Source organism: Lepisma saccharinum, chromosome 10, assembly GCF_977018435.1.
Source record: "Lepisma saccharinum chromosome 10, izLepSacc3.1, whole genome shotgun sequence".
Classification (NCBI taxonomy): Eukaryota; Metazoa; Arthropoda; class Insecta; order Zygentoma; family Lepismatidae; genus Lepisma; species Lepisma saccharinum.
The window spans coordinates 12,137,419-12,156,543 of NC_139238.1; the positions used below are offsets into that span (position 1 = coordinate 12,137,419).

General features: G+C 37.2%; 1 protein-coding gene across 1 annotated transcript; it reads right to left on the bottom strand.

The window, feature by feature from the left end:
* Window positions 1-3,227: 3,227 nt before the first annotated feature.
* LOC145994204 (uncharacterized) lies at window positions 3,228-19,125 on the bottom strand. The gene is made up of 4 exons (XM_083130300.1): window positions 19,008-19,125; window positions 15,345-15,512; window positions 7,031-7,204; window positions 3,228-3,476 (listed from the first exon to the last, which is right to left on the bottom strand). The coding sequence occupies exons 1-4, from the start codon at window positions 19,071-19,073 to the stop codon at window positions 3,315-3,317; spliced, it is 570 nt and encodes a 189-aa protein (XP_082986426.1). The 5' UTR covers window positions 19,074-19,125; the 3' UTR covers window positions 3,228-3,314.

Here is a 19,125-nt window from a genome sequence, read left to right on the forward strand (position 1 = left end):
TTTCCTACATTTCCTGTGTCTGTTGGCTATTGCATGAAAGACGATTTGCTCTTGAGACAGACAGAATCACTCGATCACCTAATGGTGCAATGTGTGTTGCTTACCCTTCCGGCATTATTTATTGCCATTCAAGTCTTATGGGGAAGAACTTTTTTCCACCACTGTACACCTACACGTTGCCTTTACTTAGATAAAGAAGGAATGCATTTCACCTGCCAGTTTCGGGTAAATATAGTTTCCCTGTTCTGTGGGGAAAACACAATTATTGTAAAAGAAAGGAACATTGCTAAGAAAGAAATTAGAAGTTTCATGGTTTGCAGTGAATTGGTTTAAGATGAGCAAAGATGAAATTATTTTCAGCCTGGTTTTTGAGAGCAGGTTGACAGGTTGCAAATAGCATTGAGCTTTCATACAGCTTGCCAGATGTCATTTCTAAGTGTCTTGAAACACGACAAGCAGCTGCAATATCAAAATCGTATCATGTTAATCTCACACCGAAGTGAAATGTCACACAGTGGTTTCACACTAAAATGACACGGGATACTTCACCTCAAACTGCACCCATACCAACTTTTCCCTCCCGGAAAAAGAATTCACCACGCATGCGCAATAAGCGAACCGAATAAACAATAGGCACCATATTGAAGAGAACGATACGATTCGAGCAATTCTAAAGATACAAACATGTGCAAGGTATTTTGAAGCTCATAAGACATACATAATCGAGGACCATTTTGATAAATATCTGTTACATTTGCAAAATCATAAACATTAATCTTCACTTTGCACCTTAGGTTCCAGGATGTTAACAGAAGTGCTATTAACTTGTAAAAAAAATGGAAAATACAAATATCCTACATTTTCAGTGTCACATAATTTGAATTAAGAAAATATGTGCTTTGGTCGAAAAGATGAGTAATCAAAGGAAACATCATTCTCTGTACTCTCACACCCAATAGTGAAATTAGTTTTGATTCAGACACTGCAAAAAATAAAAAGTCCAAGAAAAAAGTTATTGATCTATAAACCACCCAAACGAATCTTCTGGAACAATTTCAACCCTACAGTGGCGGCGATTAGGGGCAGGGGGCGAGGAGGACAGTTTCCCCCCAGTTTTTCCACTTCTGCCCCAGCACTATGCTAAATCTTATATACGAAGAGAAATGTACTGACTTTTTCTTGTTTTGGTACCTTGCCCCCCCCCCCGATTTTGAGACCCAATCGTCCCCTTCAAGTTATGTTAAGGACATTATGTTTTATTTTATTTAAAGTTAAGTTGATTTTTGAATATTAGTTTGTCATTCCAGGTAATAATGCAAATGTTGAGAGAGTATTTTCATTAATAACAATGTAGTGATGAACTAACTAACTAACTCTCTAGCCTTCTTGAACCCGAAGGTTCATGGCTGCAGCAACACAGGCCTTCCATCTGTCCCTATCCTGAGCAAGACATATACACTCTTTTCCATCCCTACCAATTTCCTTTAGGTCCATCTCAACATTATCCCTCCATCTTCGTCTTGGTATTCCTACAGGTCTCCTACCATCAGGTTTTCCAACAACAATCCTGTAAACTCTTCTTTCCTCTCCCATTCGTGCCATATGGCCTGCTCACATTAGGTCTTCTTGATTTAATCATAATATCTGGGCATGAATACAAATTATGTAATTTTACATTCTTTTTAGGCACAAATATTTTCCTAAGGATCTTAATTTCAAATACTCTCAATTTATGTTCCTCTTTGAATGTAAGGGACCAAGTTTTGCATCCATATAATATTACAGGCAAAATTACTGTTTTGTATATTTTAACTTTTAGTTTCTTAGATATTAAACGAGAAGACAAAAGTTTATGAAGAGAAAAGTAACATGAATTTCCTGAATTAAGCCTGCTTTTTATTACCTCTTTGATATCATTTTCATTTGTTAGTATTACTCCTAAGTACTTGAATTTGGAAACTGGTTCAAACGAGTTGTTATCTCTAATTAGATTTTGATTATTACCTAACACTTGGTTTCGGCCTGTAAACATACATTTTTTTCTCTTTGCTAACTTCCAAACTTATCTCTTTAGCTGCTTTGAAAAATATTTTAGCATTATTCTTAATTGTATTGACATCATCCCCCAGTAAGTCTACATCATCTGCATATGCTAACAGCTGACTCACACCATTTAATTTTAGTCCTTAGTTAGTTTCTTTAACCTTCCGAACAACGTATTCTAAGGCAAAATTAAAGAGCAATGGAGATAATGCATCTCCTTGTCTTAACCCATCATGAATTGTAAATTTGTCAGATATATTAATATCCACACAAATTTTACTTGCTCTTTCACTGGTGCATACTTTTATCATACTAACAAGCTTGTTAGGTATTCCAAACTCTACTAATATATTATATAATTTATCTCTTTTAACTGAATCATATGCTTTTGTTAAAATCAATGAATAGCTGATGGACATTTTGACTATATTCCAACTTTTTCTCAACTGTCTGTGTGATGTGAAAAATTTGATCTGTTGTTGATCTGTTATGTTATACAATGGAGTGATGAAAATAAATTTGTCACGGTGCCTGTAAAAGGTTTGGTACTGTTTCAGTACTCGTATAATTTCAGTTTACATAGTTCCATAAGTATATTTTGACTAAACTCGAAATTTTAAGAATTGGCTCATCCGAAAAATATGACTGAAAACACGTGTGATAAGAAATGTATTATTTATGTTTATTATCAGTGGCGGCGATTAGGGGGGCGAGGGGGCAGTTGCCCCTCCCAATTTTCGCCACTTTTGCCCCAGCACTATACCAAACTTCATGTACAAAGTGAAATATACTGTCTTTTCCCTTCTAGTTTTGGCGCCTTGCCCCCGGTTTTGGAACCAATCGCCGGCACTGTTTATTATTGATTAAAAATTTGTACATTTTGTAACTAAGAAATCCTTTAAAAAAAGATAACTTTCTAAAACTGAAAATACGTTCTTTACTATCATGTTCTAGTAATGTATATTATTTACATCGAATGATTTGTGTCCTACATTTTGACATAAAGTTCTACATTTTGGGATAGGAAGTCCTACTATTCCCTTGTAGTGATGTGGTAACCCTATTTCAATGCCATGCCACATGCTGCTTGTCACATCGGTGTGAAATCTACAGAAACATCTCTGGTCGATATATAACATGTACAATGTGCTTCAGGATATTCATAAAATAACAGAACAAAGATATTAAATTTGCAGCTTAATAATTCTTTATTATTGGATGCTATGCAGTGGGAATACTGCGTTAAACCCAATCAAGTTTACTCAATGTAATCATGCCTTGCTGATTTTGAAGTCAAACGTATAGCAAGAAATCATTTCGTCATCGTCATAAAGTCTTGTCCTAAAGCTGTACTTTTTTCCATATACTATAGGAAACTTGTTGCGAAATTCTGCAACGCTGTACTCCAAATCTAGGGGTATGCATTTGGTTGCCTGAAAAGAGGAGAGAATACTACTACTTACTATCATAAATACGCAATAGGATTATTTTAACAGAACATTTCTTTAAAGCTTCACATTCAGAAAACAAAATTCTTTGCAATTCTACTACAATACTAATTTTATGAACAATCGGGCCTGCTTCTGATTTATGGTTTATATTCTCAAAGTATCGATGCTACATACAAATGTTCGTCTTTATGAAGCGAGAGACGTGAAGAATTATATAGAATTCAAACATAGCATTAAAACATTAAATAGAAATTACATATTTTACAAAATTTATTTCCCTCCTAACTTATTCTGGACACTATACGAGATTAATTCTTATTGATTTATTTGTTTGTCATTTGATAAATCACAGTTACCGTTTACAGTTTTTGGGTACTAACAATCAAGTTTTAGAATAATTTCTACAGAGTCTTCCAAAAGTCGCGCAACCCAAACTTTGAAAATTACCATCATGAAAATTGTAAGAGATATTTACACCTGGTTTTCTGCATCATGAAGCCTCATCAATTGAGATATTTTTCAATGCTTAACATGATCAGTTTACGCCATAAGAAAACTATAGGAAGTGTCCATACATACAAATTCAACAAACATATATTCTACAGAGTGTTTCAAAAGTTTAAGCATGTTGCTTGCATCTGCTGACGAAATTTCGACCTGCTAGTGTTGCCAGCTAAAATGCCACTTTTTGCTTAACCCATATATTAGCCAGTCATAAATCTATCAAATTATGCACATGATCAATATTGGTCGCAAATGACAGATTGATATGGCATCAGTCATCAGACATCTAATAGTGACCTTTTTATAATTTCCTATATTTTTCTCTCCGAAAAAGTGGCATTCTGGAAAAGAATTAACGCTACCTTCCGCCAGTTATTAATTTATATATTTTTCTCTATGCAGTAAACTAGCCTTAAGCATTGAAACATATCTCAATTGATGAAGCTTTATAACGCAGCAAACCCGGTGTAAATATCAGATTTTCATGATGTCAATTTTGAAAGTTTGGGTGGCGCGACTTTTGTTGTCATACGTTGTGTGACTTCGCACATAAAAATCATATTTTTGTGATTTGAAACTTACTCTCTGGACCGGAATTGAATTTATTTAAGCCTTCTGGACCTTTAACAACCATACCTTTTGATTACAATGCCACAACGTTAACTGTACGCCAGCGAGGAGGCTCTCACAGATAACATTTCCAACTTCTGTGACAACAGTACGTGATTATTTACTTATAAGTGTGAAATAGTTTAATAAATCTGTTCGCTTGAGTTGTGGGGTTATTCACTTCTGATTTCGCCGGCAAGCGGCACGGTCAAGCCGCTACACGGACACGCGTTCGAGCGGCACCATAAACAAATGGAGGCGAAGTAGATTTTGTTCCCTCTTGGAAGAATGATGGTACGTTTCTGAGAGGAAATTATTTGGCAAAGTCATCCGCCTCCTTCGACGGTCGCGCTGGGGGACTTTTTTACCCCACAGCCGTGTTTTTTTGGTGGTGTATTACTGGCGCCACCCTACCGTCCGCTCTGTTATTCTTCCATTGGAGGAAGGCGCCGTTCTTCTGACTACCATTGTGTCTCCTACCAGAGGCGCGATCCATTTGCATTCTTGTGGTAAATTAGTCCCCCACGCACTTTCTCATGGAAGTAAAAATTTTATTTTAATTTTAATTATTTTCTTGATGGCTTTGGTAATTTTTATTATTATCCACCGATCACTATTAAAGCAATGAAGTTTGATTTTAATTTAATATTTCTATCTGTTCATTATGCCAATTATCGGATAAACAACAACTTATTATTGTATGAGTGAAAACAAATAAAACATAAACATTTAGATGAACATCTGTGAACTCAAGACACAAACAAAATATGTAATAACTGTACTATTGTAAAAAAGAAAAGAAATAAAAGAGACATGTTTAAACTAAAAGATGCAAATACATTATGTAACAACAACTTATTATTGTACATATAATTGCAAATAAATAAATAAGGAACATTATTATTTTACAAGCAAACATAAATATTTCATAAATATATTTAAAATCAAAGATATCTATGTATTACATGAGAACGAGAAACGAAATAAGTAAAAAATAAACATTTGTATATTCAAATACCAGGTGTATAAGCTTAAATCTGCTGTTTTGTAGTCAGAAAAACACATGGTTTGTTCATAGAAAGCAACAAGAAATTTATTCAAAGTACTTGCCCTCGCGAGCTACACATTTTGCCCATCTCTCGGGCAATTTGTGGATACCACGCCAAAAAAAGTCCTTCTCTTTCGAGGCAAACCACTCATCAAGCCATTTTCGGACGTCTGCATACGAATCGAAGTGCTGCTCAGCGAGGGCGTGGCCCATCGACGAAAACAGATGGTAGTCGGAAGGGGCCAGGTCTGGTGAATAGGCGGGATGGGGTAGCACCTCCCAGTTGCGTGTCTCCAAGTAGTTTTGGACCAGTCTTGACGTGTGTGATGGGGCGTTGTCGTGGAGGAAAATCAGCTTGTCATGTCTTTCTTGATAATCCGCTCTTTTGTCACACAGAGCACGGTGCAATTTGATCAGTTGTTGGTGGTAGCGGTGGGCAGTGACAGTTTCACCAGGTTTCAACAGCTCAAAGTAGACGATGCCCTGTTGATCCCACCAAACACACAGCATCGTCTTCCGGCCGAAGCGATTTGGTCTCGAGGAAGATGTTGATGGTTGGCCGGGATCAACCCACGATTTCTTGCGTTTAGGATTCTCGAAATATATCCACTTTTCATCACCAGTCACAATCCGATGCAGGAAAGACTTTCTTTTTTGTCTGGCAAGCAAGATTTCGCATGTGTTTTGGCGTCTCTCCAGCTGCCGATCGGTCAATTCATGCGGCACCCATTTTCCGATCTTTTGAACCTTTCCCATGGCACGTAGACGCATGGAAATGGCTGCTTGAGTAACACCCAATTGCTCGGCAAGCATCTTTTGCGTTTGGGTATCGTCCTCGTCGAAAAGAGCCTGCAATTGATGGTCCTCAACCTTCCTGGGCCGATTTTCACGCTTCTTGTCGCTCAGGTCAAAATTGCCGTCTTTGAACCGACGAAACCAATCCCTGCACGTTGTTTCCGATACAGCACTGTCACCATAGGCCTCCACAAGCATTCGATGCGATTCGGCAGCCGATTTCTTCAAATGGAAGCAGAAAAGCAGAGCTTCCCGCATATGCTCTTTTTCTGGCACAAAACTAGACATGCTTACCACAGGAACACTGTCTGTTGTTGTCTGCACCTGCTAACGATGTGCACTGATTTGTGTTGGCAGATGTCCAACTCATAAAAACACCAGGTATGGCGTGCTCATGGTAGCTTCATACGCTCACTAACGCCATCTATGAGCAAACAGCAGATTTAAGCTTATACACCTGGTACATAAATGAAGAATGCAACAAACATGTCTAAATAATGGTATTCAATTATAAATATGAAGTGCCATTTTTTTTAACGAAGAGATAAATAAAAGTGTCCGTTGAAAACTTAGCACTTACCGCAGGTTGAGGACAAGTCATGTTTTTCATTTGCATAGCAACAAGAATCATCTCAATGTCTTTATCGTCGGGATTTGTTTGCTTCGCCATCTCATTGCATATGTCATCTGAAAACTTCTCGAAAATCTTCTTCCCATTTGCCATTAATGAATGTTCGCGAACTTCAACATCGCCCTACGGAAATTAAAAAAATACATTTTAAAAGCCTGACATTTTCTTCTTAAACGCCAAGCTGGCACCGAAAAGGTATGATAAAATTATTGGGGGGGAAATTTTCGTGATATTATTTCTAATTATAATTGAGTTTAATATAATCCATTTTATGTAATAAATTGTACCTCTTTTTAATTTAAATTAAAGTTTTATTCTGACTTAAATCTCCTTATTCAAACTTCATATATGTATTTAATAAAGAGAGGTAAATCTATTCCGCTGCCCCTGACCGGATGGTGGTTTCATGTTGTTCGTTGTATAAATTTGTTTTAGTAGCTATAATGTAATTTAGATTACAGGGTTTTAATTTTTAATAATGTTGTCCGGGTAAATTTGTGGTAGCTGCCGCGGTTAGACAAGGGGGCATAAATGGAGGATTGACTACCTTAATTGTAGTAATAATAAATTCTTAGTTTATATTTTATTTGGGAGGTGAACTTTTTAAATATTTATCTGTTCTGTTATAATTATTAATTCTATGAAAGTGATATGTTTAGACTAGGATTAGATACCCTATTATTATCGCTGTTAATTGGGCTTGAGTAGTATCAGTTATGCTCTTGAAACTCAAAGAATTTGGTGGTGCTCTAATTCTATTTAGAGGAACCTGTCCCGTGATCGATATTCTGGTATGCTTTATGTGGCTCATTATTGTAAATTGTTCAGTTTGTATACCTCCGTAATTTGAGAGTTTAAATACCTTTCTTTTCATTTATAAAATATTTCTTAGTTCAGTACAGAATACATCTCCCAATTATGTTGAACATGCATACTATACATTGAAAAAAACAAAACAGGATGAAAATGAAAATCTACATATACACAATATTCATGCAGTATGTTACTTTTGAAACATACAGGGTGTTCGAGCTACAGCTATACAAAGATACACACATATTTTTTAGCATCTGTAAACCTTTTGCGATGATGAAAATAAGGAAAACATGAAACACCCATGCAACCTTTCAAAACTGGTGGAGCAAGGTGCCAAAACGGGGGGAGGGGGAGGACAGTTTACTTTCCCTTGGTAGATAAGGTTTAGCATAGTGCGGGGCTAAAAATAAGCAAAAAGCGGAGGGCAACTGCACCCTAATCGCCGCCACTGATTAACATAAATTACTGACTGAAATGAAATTATATGTGTGAAATATAATAACTTTAGATTGACATTCATTTTCCAGGGAGCCTGTGCCCCTCTTGCCCTCCCCCTGGACGACCATGATGATATGTATTAGGTCTTTTACTCCAAGAAAGTGGTCGTACAGTGTAAACATTCAGATACACGTTACAGTGTTATTGAACTATGTAGTGAAATACAAAATGAAATTACCCTTGCCCTTAAAAACACATTTTTTGAACCTTTTCAATTTAACCCATGGCGATACAAAATATATAGACACTTCAGGACAAAACGCAAAGTGCACAGCAATTTTGTCTTCGTTAACATCCCTTCTACCGCACTATTCCCAACAACGAACTGTAAAATTTCTTCGTGAGCATTGGGCCTCTTCCTAACCGGTTTTTAAAAAGCCTGAAATGGTACGTTTACTAGACATGTTTCTTGAAACAATTACACAGAACGTATTTTAACAAGAAAACTACCCTTCACGTTACAACTCACAATAAATAATTTCCTGAGCACGACTTGGTGATACCTTGAGAGCAGCTAAAACTTGTGCTCCAGTGTGAGGAAGAACAAGTAGGCGGAAAATAAACAGTTTATCAACAATGTCAAAAGGAAAAAGAAAAAAACTAACATGAAGCTTTAGGCTGTTACGTACAATAATAACGGTCTTACTTCAGTACTTAACATTCGGCGCTCCATATGACGACATGACATAATATGACACCCTAAGGGTTAGTGTTTTCAGTTGAACGTAGGGGATTGCTGAAGGGGGTGCGGAAGAAAATTAAGGTTAAATTGTATCTTCTGCAAGTATGCTGTATAAAGAAACAAACTGCCGGAGTACTAAGTGAGGTGAGGTACAAAGTAACTCAGAAAGTTTTTTATGTTCACTTGTACACCTGAATGTGGGCGCCATCTGTAGCTCGACAGATATCCAAACAATACTACAGCTCCTGCCAAGTGTTGACCAGCATTTCAGGCGTTCCTAGAGCAAAGATACGCAGTCTCAAATCACATAAATCGTGAACTTCCCTCTTGTACACAACATCTTTACTGATGCTCCATGCAAAAAAGTCTAATGGTGACAAATCTGGTGATCTTGGTGGCCAGGCAGTTGGGCCCCATCTTCCGATCGAATGTTCAGGAAACGTTTCATTCAGAAACGCGCGTGACAACAGCAATATTGATCATACAAATGGACTACTGAAATCATGTGTCGATCATACGAGACAATTCGCGATTATAATTACCACCTGAGTGCTAGTGTCGCTTCCAATATGGCTTCTCTATGTAGGATAGATCTTTGTTTACATTCAGTAATAACATAATAGCAGCGTGTTGTCATGGCTGGTATGGAAGACACTTTTAAATTACGCGATATTCTTAAATATTACGAATGCGATGTGAATTTCAGGAACTTTAACGAACGTGAAGCTGTGCTGAGAACGAATCATCTAATTATGATACGCAAAAAATATCACGAAAACGCAGACGGAAGTAATGTATAAACACTGGTGCTGTGGTTTCATCTGCATCTCACGTTGTAACTGGAGCTCTCGGAAATGATTTGAAAATAAAGCAATTAGCCTGCATTTGCAAAGCTTGGGCAGGAGAAAAATTTAAACATACCGTTGCAGTTCTTCCCCCAAAAAGGCAGACTGGTTTAATAACACAATAATAATAAGAGAATTCACAATTTCATCGAGGCTATCTTCACTGAAAAAGGACTTACTGAATGAAACAGCAACATTAGCATGTGGATTATCTTTTTCTGGTTACCTTTATGATTACAGACATTAATTAATTCTCAAACTATTTTTATCCTCGCACTTAATTGACTTAATTCATTTCTAGTCTGTGCAATTGACTTGCATCTGTTCCAAATTTCATACATAATAGCGGTGATAATAGATAATACCACCGACAAGGTCTGGGATAGAACATTGTTTTCGAAAAAAATGTTTTATTCATAAGGAACAATTTAAAACTCTACTTTCATGGTAATAGAATCATCTTTCGGAAAATAAAGTGAACGGACTCATGCATTCTTCGTAATTTCCTTACCGCATTTCAATGTTATCAGTCCATGCCAATCTTCTGTCACACAATTCTGTTTTCCCTGATTTATTTACAAATTTCATTTTGTTGATTCCACGGGGTGGAAACAGATGTAAACTTTTCACTTGTCCTGACCCACAAAACGATTTGGAGCGAAAAACTGAACAGTAGTCGTTACTCTTTCGAACACATTTCCCATGCTTTGAGACATCAACACAGCACCGTATCCTACATAGAGCAGATGCGGAAAATCTCACCAGATGGCATATAGGATAATTTTAATCGCCTATATAAGTAAGTGTTTGCATTATAAGTAGTTATTTTTGTATACCTCTAGTCCGGATACCCTGTACTGCGTATCCGATAATGTTCGTTGACACATGTTTGGATTAGTGAAGTGAAATTTTACTACAGAGCCATTTGTTTATTATGGCTGGGACTAACTAACTAACTCTCTAGCCTTCTTAAACCCGAAGGTTCATGGCTGCAGCAACACAGGCCTTCCATCTGTCCCTATCTTGAGCAAGATCTATATACTCTTTTCCATCCCTACCGATTTCCCTTAGGTCCATCTCGACGTTGTCCCTCCATCTTCGTCTTGGCCTTCCTACTGGTCTCTTACCATCAGGTTTCCCAACAAGAATCCTGTAAACTCCTCTTTCCTCTCCCATTCGTGCCACATGGCCTGCCCACCTAAGTCTTCTTGATTTAATTATTTTAATAATGTCTGGACATGAATACAAATTATGTAGTTCTAAATTATGTAACCTTCTCCACTCACCTGTCTCCTCATCCCTTTTAGGTCCAAAGATTTTCCTAAGGATCTTATTTTCAAATACTCTTAATTTATGTTCCTCTTTCAATGTAAGGGACCAAGTTACACACCCATATAATACTCCAGGCAAAATTACTGTTTTGTATATTTTAACTTTTAGTTTCTTAGATATTAAACGAGAAGACAAAAGTTTATGAAGAGAGAAGTAACATGCATTTCCTGAATTAAGCCTACTTTATATTTCCTCTTTAATATAATTTTCATTTGTTAATATTACTCCTAAGTATTTGAATTTGGAAACTGTTTCAAACGATTTGTTATCAATAATTAGATTTTGATTATTACCTAACACTTTGTTTCGGCCTGTAAGCATATATTTAGTTTTCTCTTTGTTAACTTCCAAACCTATCTCTTTAGCAGTTTTGAAAAATATTTTAGCATTATTCTTAATTGTATTCACATCATCCCCCAGTAAGTCTACATCATCGGCATATGCTAACAACTGAGTCACACCATTTAATTTTAGTCCTTCTTTAGTTTCGTTTACCTTCCTACCAGCATATTCTAAGGCAAAATTAAAGAGAAATGGAGATAATGCATCTCCTTGTTTTAACCCATCATGAATTGTAAATTTGTCAGATATATTAATACCCACACGAATTTTACTTTCTGTTTCACTGGTGCATATTTTTATCATACTAACAAGCTTCTTAGGTATTCCAAACTCTACTAATATATTATATAATTTATCTCTTTTGACCGAATCATATGCTTTTTTGAAATCAATGAATAGCTGATGGACATTTTGATTATATGCCCACTTTTTTTCAAGTGTCTGTCTGATGTGAAAAATTTGATCTGTAGTTGATCTGTTGCGTTTAAATCCACATTGATAATCACCTATAATTTCATTAGCATATGGGGTTAGTCTTGTTGTAAGAATGTTAGATAATATTTTATATGTTGTTGAGAGTAGAGAAATTCCACGGTAATTATTGCAGTTCATTTTATCACCTTTTTTAAACACAGGAACAATTATGGATTCTTTTCACTGTTGAGGGATTTCTTCTTTATTTCATATTAAACAAATTAATTTATGAATTTGACATATTAATGAATTATGGCTGGGACGCACACACTAATTTTTTTATATTAATGTAACTATTCTACTGATTGTTAAGCAACATTTTACTTACAGCTTTTGTACAATTAATTATGAAACTTAACATTGTTTATTAAGCATAACTACCTCGCTAGAATACTTTCCCACATTTACACCTGTAAATGAACAATTTTGGGTCACGGGTGGACAAATGAAGCACTGCCTCTTTACTTAATAAGAAATAGATTTTAACTTCTGTGAATTTTTAAATGATGAAAAATAAATTACTGAAGACAAAGACAGAAGGTTTTGACCTTTGGATTTTCTAATTGAGTTTAAATGTGAAATACAACAGTTAAAGGAGTATTTAAATGTTTCTTGGTATCATCAAAAAGTTACAATAAAGCAACAATACATAAAATACCTTCTACTTTCTAACTTAATTATGTAAAATACTTGAATTTCTATTCAAATGACAATCTTAGATTGTTAACTCTCAAGATAGAATAACGTTTCAGCATTGCATTACATTTTTAAAAAAATATATTCAGGGATACTTTGACATGGAATGCTCCTGCATTGTTAATACTTTCAGATACATATACGAGACGTGTTGTATTATTATGGAAAATAATTTTTCCCTCTGAAAGTATCAATAAACATGTATATTTTATGCATTGTGAGTAGAACGTGTACATGACAACATGTTGGTACTATTTTTAACTACCACGTTCCAGCGATGGATTTGCGGGGACCGGCTGAATTTGAAATTTCACAAAACATAAGTGCTTCATTTCTCCTTCTACTTGATGAAAAGAATTTGTTTTCTTTTTTACATAGGCTTATAGCTCAATCTGCACTTAACAAAAGTAGGCATGATTTGTAACTCTACTGTACGTAGTATCCGAGATATAATATTTTATTTAAAACGTTGTCGAATTTTAAATTTCCCGCCAAAGCACGCTGGCCACTCGCGCGCACACTGGGAAAACAGCTGAAGCGTTTAAGGGTTTGACTGCAGCGCCTTGAATACGAGGCGCTGTAGTTTAACCATTCCAAATAGTAATGTGTACAATTAGCTACTACCTTGCGCAGAGAGAAAAAAATGATTATGATAGATATCAAACACTTAAATCTAGACCATACAAGTAGAATGCAGCTTAATGTAATTTGTCAGAACAATTTGTACATTTAGTTTATTGTACGTTGAGTGACGATTCAAATATGTACATTGAAAATTGTACATACGGTACACAATATCTTAAAGTCTACATAATTTCGTTTCGAAATATCTTCTTAACCAATACTCAAAGATTTTTTTGTAATAAATGCCAGCGGCATGTCTGTTAGGGTAAGTGGGGATTATAAACCCTCCATTTCACCCGAATGTCCTAAAGAAAGAATGCCCCCACATCCTTCTAGGCATACCACCCTTCGTGGCATGTCACTGATTACTTCCTCTGCCCGATATTTTTTATGCCTTTCTTTCTTTTTCAATCATGCACCTCGTAACCTTAATAACAATATATTTATATAATAAAGTATAATATGAAGCGTGGTAATAATGTATTTTCAATGCATAGGCGTAAGTGGGCAAGGGGGACACTTACGCTCTCCCCCCCGCAATTTCTTCCACTTTTTGCCAAGGATGAGTGATGGCTATGATGAAATTGATGAAGAGACAGTCGCAAAGAATACCCATGCCGGGATTCGAACTCGGGATCTCTGGTGTAGTAGCGTCGGTGCTGTAGTGATTTATTCCCAGCTCAAGAACTATCAATGTTTTCCAATGAAAACAGTTCCATTTCAGGAGCTGGTCTATACCAGTTGGATATTTCAGTGAAATGTCTTCCCAGCTCAGGAACTATGGAAATTCCAATGAAAACAGTTCCGTTTCAGGAGCTGGTCTATACCTGTTGGATATTTCAGTGAAATGTCTTCCCAATTCAGGAACTATGGAAATTTCAATTAAAACAGTTCCACTTCAGGAGCTGGTCTATACCTGTTGGATATTTCAGTGAAATGTCTTCCCAGCTCAGGAACTATGGAAATTTCAATTAAAACAGTTCCATTTCGGGAGCTGGTCTATACCTGTTGGATATTTCAGTGAAATGTCTTCCCAGCTCAGGAACTATGGAAATTTCAATTAAAACAGTTCCATTTCAGGAGCTGGTCTATACCTGTTGGATATTTCGGTGAAATGTCTTCCCAGCTTAGGAACTATGGAAATTACAATGAAAACAGTTCCATTTCGGGAGCTGGTCTATACCTGTTGGATATTTCAGTGAAATGTCTTCCCAGCTCAGGAACTATGGAAATTTCAATTAAAACAGTTCCATTTCAGGAGCTGGTCTATACCTGTTGGATATTTCGGTGAAATGTCTTCCCAGCTCAGGAACTATGGAAATTCCAATGAAAACAGTTCCATTTCAGGAGCTGGTCTATACCTGTTGGATATTTCAGTGAAATGTCTTCCCAGCTCAGGAACTATGGAAATTTCAATTAAAACAGTTCCATTTCAGGAGCTGGTCTATACCTGTTGGATATTTCGGTGAAATGTCTTCCCAGCTCAGGAACTATGGAAATTCCAATGAAAACAGTTCCATTTCAGGAGCTGGTCTATACCTGTTGGATATTTCAGTGAAATGTCTTCCCAGCTCAGGAACTATGGAAATTCCAATGAAAACAGTTCAATTTCAGGAGCTGGTCTATACCTGTTGGATATTTCAGTGAAATGTCTTCCCAACTCAGGAACTATGGAAATTCCAATGAAAACGTGAAGTAACGATAAGAACCTCTGAGAAAGCGGTCCTTACCTCTCCCCCCTCCCTTCCGAGGCATCGGTTTCTGAGTTTGGAATGCTCCCACTTCAAACATTCCTCGTGAAAATATCTTTTCCTGAATTGGGAACTTTCGTCATAGTTCGTGAATTGGGACGTCCTGAGTTGCGACATCGTCGTGCTCGTCATATGTTCGCGAGTCAGCGATCTTCGAAGAACCTTGCACTTTCTAACAAATAGATAAAGTAGAATGAACTCACAGATACTAATGATGGATCTTCACCGAAAGCTTTACTTATGACGACGCATCCCTTTGGTTTGGTCATGCAATTTGTAGGCATGGGGAATGTCGCATTGATGGACAGGCGCCTATCGTCATCTACGGCGCAATTTGAGAAGTCACTCAAGTATAGCTTGTACATATCACACTGGAAAAAAAAAGAAATAAAATTATACGAATTAGCATGTGTCACAAGATTACCAGAATTTCACTTTGTATCTTCTATCTTAATCAGTGTCAGATTTACTACGAACATTCATTATGTATGCATACAGCGGTGGCGATTGGGTTCCAAAACCAGGGGGGGCAAGATGCCAAAACTGGGTGGGGGGCAAAGACAGTATATTTCCCTTTGTAGAAAAAAATTAGCATAGTGTGGGGGCAAAAGTGGCAAAACGTAGGGGGGTAACTGCCCCCCGACCTCTAATCGCCGCCACTGTATGCATAGTTAAGTCCGAAAATACCGAGAATCTGATCATCTTCAGAGAAATTTGCAATTACACATCCTCACCTTTGTTGCAGATTAATATTTGTCATATTTTTGCATACTTCTCCAAAAGTTATCTGATCGCCCTAAAACCCAGAACTCTTTGTAATTCGAACTTGGATAATACGAATTCGAAATGAAATGTATTCTCCTTAAAATTTCTATTGTAGCCAATGTTAAAAAATCATTTGTAATTGTAATTTTCCAACAATTTATTTGGATAATCCGAAGGGAGCTATCCAGAGACAGCCGAAGGGAAATGAAAGTTTATGGTTGCTTGTATGCTTCTCAAAAATGTGGAAATGCCCACCCTCTTGTGTTGCGGTGTTAGTCCTTGAACCACATCCCCAAATAACCAATGATTTGTGAAAGTCTTCTTATCTGCCCTCTGTGGACCATATTAGTGTGACGTCACGCAGCAAGACTGAGTCCAGACAAAGTAGACATGTGGTTTTAACATATTGGAAATAATTGAATTTTCCATCGGAAGGGGTAGCTTTAAGAATTGTGACAGCAGTTAAGGAAACAAAATGTGATGCTTATCGAACATCGATGCAAAGATGAGATTTCGGAGAATACGTCGATGTATTACACATCCATTACAGAGGAGAATTAAAGGAATAAGTGAATGAGGAAATCGAGAAAAGCGAATGCCTTCCGATCCGAAACGGCAGCCAATTGGCGGCGGCGCTTCACTCTCAGAATTCATATCGGCAGCATCACTGAAGGTGAGCTCGGACTGGCTCGGTTGAGCTTCTGCTGTGTTCGGAATAGGAATACTCCAGTTATTCTCAGCCTTATTCCCTGTAAGGTATGTGTAGTGTGTCCGAATTGAAACGATCTATTTTCAAATGCTTATATTAAACATAATACAGGCAAGAACAGTGTGGTAGGTGGTATATAGTAGCTTAGCTGTGGAAATTTTAAATAGGTAATGAATTGTAAGGATTCGTTTATATTTTGTATCGTTCCAGGTGCGCAGAATTGGGATCCGTTATTGCAGTTCAACGACAGTTTCGTGCAGAGTATCACAGAGACCCTCCCGATGCCAAGAGAATCAAGCGTGGAAAGCAGCGTTTCTAGAGACAGGATTTGTCGCTCAGAGAAATGTTGGTGTCCAATCACAAACACCAGATGAAAACATTCAGCGCATTGCAGACGCATTTGCACGAAGTCTCAAGAAATCCGTTCGTTCCCAAAATCCAAAGTCCACGATGTGCTTCACGAGCGTCTTAAGCTTTATGCATCCAATTCTGTGTACCACCACACAGTTTGCTCTTTTTCAGCATTGATTGTCATTTTCACTTTTCAGCACCTGGAACAATACAAAATAAATGAATCCTTACAATTCATTACCTATTTAAAATTTCCACAGCTAAGTTACCATATACCACCTACCACACTGTTCTTGACTGTATATTATGTTTAATACAAGCATTCAAAATTAGAGCGTTTCAATTCTGACACCCTGTATATCAACGTATTCTCCTCAATCTCATCTTTACATGGATGTACGATACACATCAAAATTTTTGTTTCATAACTGCTGTCACAATACTTAAAGCTACCCCTTCGGATGGAAAATTCAATGTCACATTTGTTTAGACTCAAATCGTGCTCAGTCGTGCTGTGACGTCACCATTAATATGGCCCGTTGTCAGCTGTAGCTCCTATACTAGCTTAACATTTTGTTAACCGTGTAAAAATAAATAAACAAACAAAACCAAACAAAAATCTTTAACAAAATTATGAGGCACACGTGCGGTGTTGAATCTACAAATCTTGCCCTCCCCGCCAAATATTACTAAAGGCCTCCTCTACCTACATACATAATGTATGTGTGTGTGTGTGTGTGTGTGTGTGTGTGTGTGTGTAATTCTTGATCTCATGTTGACAAAGTCACATATAACGGCCTAGAGGGTGATTCAAAAGTTCCTTATCACCTCCTATAAAATGTAAAGGAGTTAGGCTGGGTACAATTGGTCATGATAGAAACAGGTTGGGCTCAAGGGGAACCAAATTGTTGTGTTCCAAGCGGACGTCAGCCATATTGAATTCAACTCAAAATTTTTAAATGTGGTGGGGGGTGATATATATATATATATATATATATCACATGACACTGTTTTCTCACACCTGGAAAATGATACATTTGTTACACTCATGCAGTCCTAACTTTTTCCTGATTAAAGATAGGCTGAAGAAACCTTCATCGCTCGGCCCGTAGCCAGGCGGGGGACAGGGGTCCCCCTGGCTCTGCCGTCAGCCGCCCTTGGCATTAGGTAAAAGTATGATGTATAATTTGTTTGCAGTGAAGAGTGAAAAACGTAAACAGCAGCTCACAACTTGCTGAAGAATAAATTCACAGAACATGAACAGCAGCTATTACTATTATATTCGTTCGTCTTCTTTATGAACTGAAGTCTAAGTAGCTTCAAGTATTTAGAAGATTCTCTAGACTTTGGAAAGTTATCTGTACCTTCACTGCCCTGTTGCAGCCTCCCAGTTATATATTTTTAATGGCTCCTCCCCCACATAATTAACCTTCTTTTAATAGTTTTAAACTTTAGAAAATTGGACTTAATTTACAAGCCTCACTGATAACCCGTGAAATCTTAACCTGATAAAGTGACTCTAGGGCCCACCCAGCCTCAAATCAAATGGTACAGGGGAATGGTGGTGGTCTAAAGGCAGCCGTATCGTGGTGCTGATCACATCACCTCCAAGATGGCCGACATCGAAAATATACTCCAAATGTGCCTTCATGGCACCGTGCTATAGGCACAGGGAACTTTATTTTATTTATTGTATTCGTTTTTGTATTCCTGAGTAACTAGTTTTTTTCATACGCACATACGAACCCTCTACATACTATGTAAGTGGTCTCAGGCCTCCTAAAGGCTTACTTGTCTCCGGGTTCTACCGCACTGCATTGTTTTGCGGCTTGTAGATCCGGCACTGCGAACATGGAAAATTTTCAATCGCTCTTTCTCGGAAATGGCTAGCTAGTTTGCTGTAGTACCTTTGCATATCAATAACTGTAGGGCAAACTACCACTATACGAAGTCCCGTCCCAAAGTCAATTTCCTAAGGCCTACCCTCTCCTTATTAGTAAATAAACGAATTTAAAGGTTGGTACGTAAAAATAATACTTACCACTCCTTCTTCAGCCATGATAGACTGGAGCAGACAAGTAAATACGAAGCCTACAAGCAGGAACATTGTCGGTGGTATTGCAACGCAAGTGCACTCAGGTGAAAAGCAGATTGACAGA

Bases quoted from the DNA above. Each gene is read 5' to 3' on its own strand.
- LOC145994204 (XM_083130300.1), bottom strand. From the start codon at position 19,073: ATGTTCCTGCTTGTAGGCTTCGTATTTACTTGTCTGCTCCAGTCTATC. The intron at 7,205-15,344 runs GTGAGTTCATTC...TAATTTCCGTAG, and splicing joins AAGATCCATCATTAGTATCT to GGCGATGTTGAAGTTCGCGA. The intron at 3,477-7,030 runs GTAAGTGCTAAG...TCCTCTTTTCAG, and splicing joins TGACTTGTCCTCAACCTGCG to GCAACCAAATGCATACCCCT.